We start from the raw sequence: 8,066 nt of genomic DNA on the forward strand, positions 1-8,066 counted from the left end.
ATCTTCTTCTATTATTGATTTGTTATATGTCAAGTTCATTATTTAGTGCTCCACAAAGTATTAAGGTAATTCTAAATCAATTTATTGACTTTAAAACCTAAGATTATCAAACTCATATGATTCCTTAGTCTTTGATTGAATAATTCTTGCATTAAAAACAAGACTTTATGTCCAACTAAAGCAATTAGATATATGTCTAGCATCTAGCAACATTAGGTGATCTTATTGGATCTTAACTTAAACCAATTTCCACTCAATTCAAGTTGATGAAATAAAATGAGTGATCAAGTCATCAAAATAGTAAATGCAAATCAAACCACTAACACCGAAATAAGCACTAAAACACATATTAAATAAATAATAGTACAAAGAATCAGAGAAGTTACAATCAATCCTAATAAGAAAGTGTCTAACTGCTCATGATGATGAATTTAAATACAAATATTTGGAGTTTTTGTCCCTCTCTCATATCTCTCCTAATTTCTATTACAAAAGTGTCTCGAGAGTGTTTAGAGAAAAACTACATATCACCATACTAAAAATAGAACATGGCTTTATTTTTATACGAAAATCCAACATTGCTCCAATTCCAATTGTGGTTATCAAATTCTAAGGTTTCCTCCCTTGTTTTCTCCTAGCTTGAGCCTCTCATCTAATGGTCAACAATGGATCTTTCCTTCCTAGGAGGGTTTCCTCTAAAGCTTAACTTTCCATTCTAGTGCTTGAGGTTTATTTGTGATGAAGGTTTTGTCCTATGGCTTAGCACCGGTATCGTTGCTCAATTACAAAGGCAATATTTGAATTCTTGCAGAACCACCTTTTGGTGCTCAACGTTAGCATCACAAAAAAAAAAAAAAAACTCTCTTGGCTCAAACATAACATAAATATCTAACTTTACTTCCGGAAGACTCGTGTGTTGAATAAATTCAAAGACTTTGCACCTGTCACAACTCATTCCCTCCTCTCAAAAGCTATAACTATATATTTATATATTAGAACCCAAAATCCATCTCAAGTATGGTTAGGGTAAATTCCTTATATTTGTGAAGTTCAATCCTTTTTCATACTAAAGCTCTAGATAGGAAACTTCTTTGACTTTCACCACTAAATATCTTCTTCTATGTGAGTCTGATACTAGTAGAGTCAAGATAGTCTCACAATAGAATCACTTTTCAATATGTCATCTAACATCAACTCAGTGTAGTATTCACTCTCTAGGAGTGACTATACTCATATCATTATACTCTCAACTATGTTATCACTCGTCCAACAATTCAAACCCATGGGAGCTAAATCCACTAAGTTTTCTTGACGAGTCTGACTTTCTTAACGAGTGTCTCATTTGAAGCTTTCTTTGGAGTTTTAAATTGTCACTCTTGCTAGCGGTAGCTCGTTCAGTGAGTACATCGTCTAATAAGTATTGTCTGCTCTACTTAGAGAATCAATAAGTATAAGAATTTGGTATTATTGATTTCTATTTAGGTTACTCTCTTTTCAACCTTTCAAAGAATATCGCCTAATTCTAAAATAAGTTACCTTAGGTCAAATAATTTCAAACTCACATACTCATCCTATCCTCTAAAGCTTTCTCTACACAATTGTAGAAACCCTTTAATAATATCTTCTTTTTCATGTGGTCTTTTTAGGTGTCTCTTTTCATTCCTTATACTAAAACAACATACATTTAGTTTAAAATTTACTTAAAGTGTACCCACTTGACTCACTTGATACATTTAAAAGAATTAAACTCACTCAATAGCTCAACATTTTCTATCTCAAATTTTTAACAGAAAACTTCAACCACATTGATTTGTCTAATTCATTTGAAACAAACAAAAACAACAAAACAACCAACATACACAAATATGAGTTTCCAAACAACTTCTCAACCTATCATACTTTAACTTAAATTCATCCAAACAACAAATATAAACTAAGTTCACATAAAAACACAATAAAACAATTTATTTTCCTTACATGCACTTTCTATACCAAGCTCCTCAAACTCGATCTCTTACTAAACGTTTTATCTATACAAAGAAAATTTCATACCAACGATCTAAACACACCCTAATAATTATTGATTACAAAGATTCATTTTGAACCCAAAAGAGTCACATGCAAGCAACTTTTCCATACTTACAAGCATCTCACAAACTGACTCAAAAAAAGATAGAAAATGAACTTACTCTAATTCAGATTTTGATTGGTTATAATGACTCCCCTATACATCAGGACCCCTATATCTTCAAACAAATGAAAAAAAATGGTCAAAATTCTAAAGAGAGTAAAGAGAAGAGTATATTTGAAGAAATGGTAACTTTTATAAAATAAAACCCCATAAATTAACTTTCTATTTGTTGCTTGAGCTTTTTACTAATAAATTAATTACCTTTTACTCATCTCCTTTCATATCTCATCTAGCCATATGATCCACTTCTTAAATATTTTTTAGGATTTTATAAATAGTAAGTTGAAAATATTTTTTTTACATATTATTCAATTTAAAAACTCAATAACAATTTATAGTATAAAATTTTATATATATATATATATATATATATATATATTTCCGATTTAAAGTCTAATGACAAAATTAATGTAAATCATCATTATATATAAGAAAAATTGTTCTTTTTGAAACATGACTTTTCTTATACTTTTAAGTTTCGACTTCTAAATTATGTGACATTGTTAAATATAATATAATATATATATATATATATATATATATATATATATATATATATATTATACATGATTTTCCTATAATTATGTTTTTTAATAAAGCTGTAGCATAAAATGTATTATATTAATTTTTAATTACTATTATACATTAGTTTTTTTAATATTTCTTTTTTAAAAATTAATAAAAATATATTTTAAATTTTAAAAAAATAAATCTAATTAATATTGCTGTTGGGTCGGTCTTTCTTTGTCTCTAAAAATCTCCATTCCTTGTTCCCAACAAGAAGAACAGGTAGGTTGGGGCTGTTTACCTTCCTTTTGTCAGAATCCTTTGCCTGTCCTTTGGTATCACAAACCCTGACAAAAAGCTAACACATTCAAACAATAAATCACCCACACAACCTTCGACCACATTGCTCCCATTCTTCAACCAAAATCTCTCTCTCTCTCTCTTTTGCTCGTGCTCTCATGCTCAAGTGACTCCCCTGTGCTGTGCCCCAAATGAAGACCATCATGGCAGCCAAATTCCCTCATGACTCTTCCTTCTCCTTCTCAAGGAGATACTTCCACTGGAAGAAGAAAGCTTCGGACGAAGACGACGATGATAACGAGGAAGAAATCCTGAACTTCTCAACTTCATCCTCACACTGCCTAAACGAGAAACAAGAAGATTACAACCACCCACTTGAAATGCCACCACACCATGCTACAATAACCGCCGAACACAAGAAAAAACCCAACCTTTCCAAGTTGAAGTCAGCCCTCACAGTCTTCACCAAGCGTACCCAGCTGGGGACGCGCGTGGTGGGCACGCTCTTCGGGCACCGCCGCGGCCACGTGCACTTCGCCATCCAAGAAGACCCCAAGGTGGGACCCGCGTTCCTGATCCAGCTGGCCACACCGACAAGTGTGTTGGTCCGCGAAATGGCATCGGGGCTGGTGAGAATCGCGTTGGAGTGCGAGAAAAAGAAGAGCGAAAAGAGTAACAGTGGTTTAAGGTTGCTGGAGGAGGGTGTTTGGAGGACGTACTGCAACGGGAGGAAGTGCGGGTACGCGAGCAGGCGCGAGTGTGGGCCTGAGGAGTGGAAGATACTGAAGGCGGTGGAGCCCATATCGATGGGAGCAGGGGTTTTGCCGGTGGAGGGTTGTGAAGAAGGTGAGGTTATGTACATGAGAGCAAGGTATGAGAGGGTGGTGGGTTCCAGAGATTCTGAGGCTTTCTACATGATGAACCCTGATGGAGTTGGGGGTCCTGAACTCAGCATTTACTTGATCAGAGTTTAACACAAAACTTCATATTCATCATACAAATGATTATGACGATGTTTAAGATGACTCTGTTTGGCTTTGTTTTGTAAATAAGATGAGGGGCTGCTTCATTCACTTCTCACTCCCTCTTTTTCCTTTTGCTTTTTTGTTAGTTTTTTTAAATTTTCTAGATGAGTATAAACTATGCTAATACTGTATGGTTTGGATTCCATAGTTTTCTCCCTTGTTATTCACCGTTTGAGTTTGAGGTCGGGGATTTTGGGTGTGTGGATAGCAAGAAGTTGTATAATTTTTCTTCTTTATTGTCTTTTTAAATTCTTAAACGTTATATTAGTTTTTATTATTATTATTATTGTAGGGTCAATTTAAAAATAAGTAAATAGGTAAATAGTTGGTTTTGAAAATAAATAATCATATTTTAACTTTATTACAATAAAAAAATTATATTTTAATGCAAAAGGTTTATTATGTTAATAGTCCAGGTAATTGATTATGCTGTTTTTTATTAAAAAAACTAACATTAATCTTGAAAGTAATATTTTAACTTTTTGTTTATTAAAGAAAAAAGTTAATATTAATTTAGAATTAATCTTATTTTTAATGGGCTACATTTTCTAATCTAATCTTTGAGTTCACCAAAATTTTCTGTCAAATATATGTAATAAATAATGAATAGTATTAATTCAATATTAGGTATGTAATAATGTTAATTTTTTTAGTAAATATACTTTTAATGTTAATTACATACCGATATTAATTTCTTTTAATAAAAACACTTGATCAAAATATTAAAGATGAAATACGCATTTAATTATCTTAAAATATGTATTTAATTATCTTAATTAATATTAAAGTTTAAATATAATTGATGAAATTAGAATTTTTTTTATACTAAAATTATAATTCTGTTGTTTATTGTAGTAAAAATAACAAATTTCACTCATGTACGAGGATGATGTAGAATATAGAAATAGGTATTTGTTTCTTCTTTTTTTAGTAGGGTTTGGTTTCCTTCCAATAAATTAGTTGGCTTCTCCATGTGGGAGAAGGGGGTGCGTTTCTTCAAAATTGTGACTTAGTGGCATGAAACAACAGTTTTCATTGATAAACAAGAGAACTATTTAATTAAATAGTGTCTCCATTGTTGAAGCTATAAAGCTACTATATTGTAACAGTAATTGTTATTCGAACTATAGTTTCTATTTTTTTTATAAGAAGCTCATTTGAACATTATGGTAGGGGCCATTAAATCTTCGGATTTGTTTGTTGCAATTTTGTTGTATGTACGTTCGTCATAAATGCATAGTTTTGGTTAGTTGTTGAGTGCTTGTACGAATCACTTACAGAAAAAACCAAATGGAACCTTATCCAGGTTGTGTACTAAGACAGGTTTGTCTACCTCTTTAGATAAATGAATTTAAAAATAAGGGTGTATTTTGGTAAGATATGAAAAATGAGTTATTTTAATAATTAATTTTTGTTATTAATGTTTATAATAAAATGTTTAATTACTTTCTTTTCGTCCTTATATTAAATATATAGTATATATTATATGAATGAAAATTAAATTAGATATATTTGTATACTTGTTATGAAGTATAATATTTAATGTTAAATAAATAATAAAATAAAAAATTAAATATAATAAAAAATAAATATTTAGTTTTTCTAATAAATATCTAGTTTTCTTTTAAGTTGTCTTAATCTACCTTTGATTCTATTTAAAAATTTTAACATGAACTTAATGTTGTATTTATTTTGTACATATCATATTACAACATATTATATAAAATATTGAGCAAAGTGATAAGTTTAGTTTCAAATTAAAACTATATTTTATAACTAAATGTAACAAAATATAAAATATTTATGTTATCTCAATCTTGATTTTTTAATTAACAATAATAACTAATTTTTAATGTTGAAAGATATTTTTTAAAATGACAATATTTTCTAAAAATTAATTTAAATAAAAAACATATAAAGTCATAAAATTACCAAAATTATTGATTTGAGAATTTTTCCTTTTCAAATGTAGATTTAGGCAGAATACATATTTAAATGAGTATGACTTAAATGTGTGCGGATTTAAACCTTAAACGAATGTTTACTATATATCAATTTTATAATTTAAACAAAATTATAACCATTTTTTAATTTTAATCATTCAATAAAAGTAATAATATTTCTGATTTCACATGTCATATCTTTCGATATATTTTTATCTGTTTATTTATGAATTTTTTTTCTATTTTCAAATTTTAACATTAACCTATTATTTTTATTTTGTACATATCTTATAATATGTCTATATTTTAGTTTGAAAGAGAGCCTACATAGGCATTTTATTTTAATATAAACATCATTAATAAATTATTATATCAATTCTATAATTTAATACAAACAAAATTATATCTTAATATTATTGAGTAATCTTAATATTACCATTTAAACAAAATAAATAAATTGTGTGTGCATCAAAAATTAACTAATATATATCAAATATCTACATTGATAACAACACCTGCATGTATTTTTGTTTAAAATTTTTAACATCAATTCATGTTACTCTAATTTTTTTTAATATCGACCATATCTCACAATTTGTTTGCATTTTTTATTTTTTTTAAGTTCATTGTTCATGTGTGGACAATAGTCTTGTATGGGACTAAAGTTCACAATATATCTACATTTTATTTATTTCATAATTCAAAATAAAAAAAAAACATGTGTGTACACATGAAATAATTAACTCATAGTCAATGTTTACATTAATAGCAATATCTTATGTATTTTTTTTATTTTAACCTTGAATTAAGATTACATTTCACAATATATTTGCACTTTATTCATATTTGCATGTTTCTTTTTATTTAAAATAATTTAAGTTTAACCTCAATTTTTTTCTGATTCTATATACCAATATTTTTCAATATTATTTTTCTATTAAACTCCCAATCTTCTATTGAAAATTTTAACATTAACTTATATGTACTCTTAATTAATTTATTATAAAAAATAATAGTAATCAATGATTAAATTTTTATTTTATTATTTAAATATAATATTTTTAAATATAATAATAAAATATAATAATATAAATAAATAATTCATTCAAGTATTACAATAACAATATTAATTTTTTAATCTAAATTATATAAAAAAAACAACCTTGCGTAGTTAGATATTATAAACTCAATGTCTAGATTAATAACAACACTTGCATGCATTTTTGTTTAAAAATTTTAACATTAATTTCATGCTACTCTAACTTTTTTAATAGGGACCATGTCTCACAATATGTTTGCATTTTTTTCATTTTTCTTTAAGTTAATCATTTATGTGTGAACAATACTTTTGTACGGGACCAAAGTTCACAACATATCTATATTTTATTTTAACAACAACGATATATACATATGGATTTCATTTTAATATAATATATAACTAATCACTCTAACCGTAATTTCACGATATTTTTTCATTTTATTCATATTTGCATGTTACATTTTATTGAAAACAATTTAATTTTAACTTCATATTTTTTCTAAAGATCAATACCTTTTAATATTATTTTTCTTTTAAACTCATTATATCTAGATGCACTTTTATTTAAAATTTTAACATTAATTTCTACATACTCTTAGTTAATTCATTATAAAAAATATTAATTTTTTATTTTTTATTTATTTAAATATTATATATGTAATTATAAAATAAAATATAATGATACAAATTGATAAATTTTTCAAATATAATCGATACAATATTAATTTTCTTAATGTAAATTATAAAAATTAAAGACCCGTGCGTAGGCATGGGTCTCATACTAGTATTTTATATTTGTTAGACACGGACAAGCACGGGCCAATCTTTATGGTGCTTAGGGGTATGGCATCCAATTTTTTTTTTAAATATATAGTATATATTATATGAATGAAAATTAAATTAGATATATTTGTATATTTTTATGAAGTATAATATTTAATGTTAAATAAATAATAAAATAAAAAATTAAATATAATAAAAAATAAAATATTTTATTGATATATCTATTATGTTTTCTCATATTGTTTTGTAAGTTTCTTATATATTCTATTCATTTTTTA

At 27.0% G+C, this 8,066-nt stretch overlaps 1 protein-coding gene across 1 annotated transcript; it reads left to right on the forward strand.

The window, feature by feature from the left end:
- Positions 1 to 3,014: 3,014 nt before the first annotated feature.
- LOC114173091 (protein MIZU-KUSSEI 1) lies at positions 3,015 to 4,230 on the forward strand. The gene has a single exon (XM_028057314.1). It carries the CDS (start codon positions 3,190 to 3,192, stop codon positions 3,970 to 3,972), a length of 783 nt encoding a protein of 260 aa, XP_027913115.1. The 5' UTR covers positions 3,015 to 3,189; the 3' UTR covers positions 3,973 to 4,230.
- The last annotated feature ends 3,836 nt before the right edge of the window (positions 4,231 to 8,066 follow it).

Source organism: Vigna unguiculata, chromosome 2 (genome assembly GCF_004118075.2).
Source record: "Vigna unguiculata cultivar IT97K-499-35 chromosome 2, ASM411807v1, whole genome shotgun sequence".
Taxonomy (NCBI): Eukaryota; Viridiplantae; Streptophyta; class Magnoliopsida; order Fabales; family Fabaceae; genus Vigna; species Vigna unguiculata.

Excerpts from the sequence above, each read along its gene's own strand:
- LOC114173091 (XM_028057314.1), top strand. The coding sequence starts at position 3,190 with ATGAAGACCATCATGGCAGCCAAATTCCCTCATGACTCTTCCTTCTCC.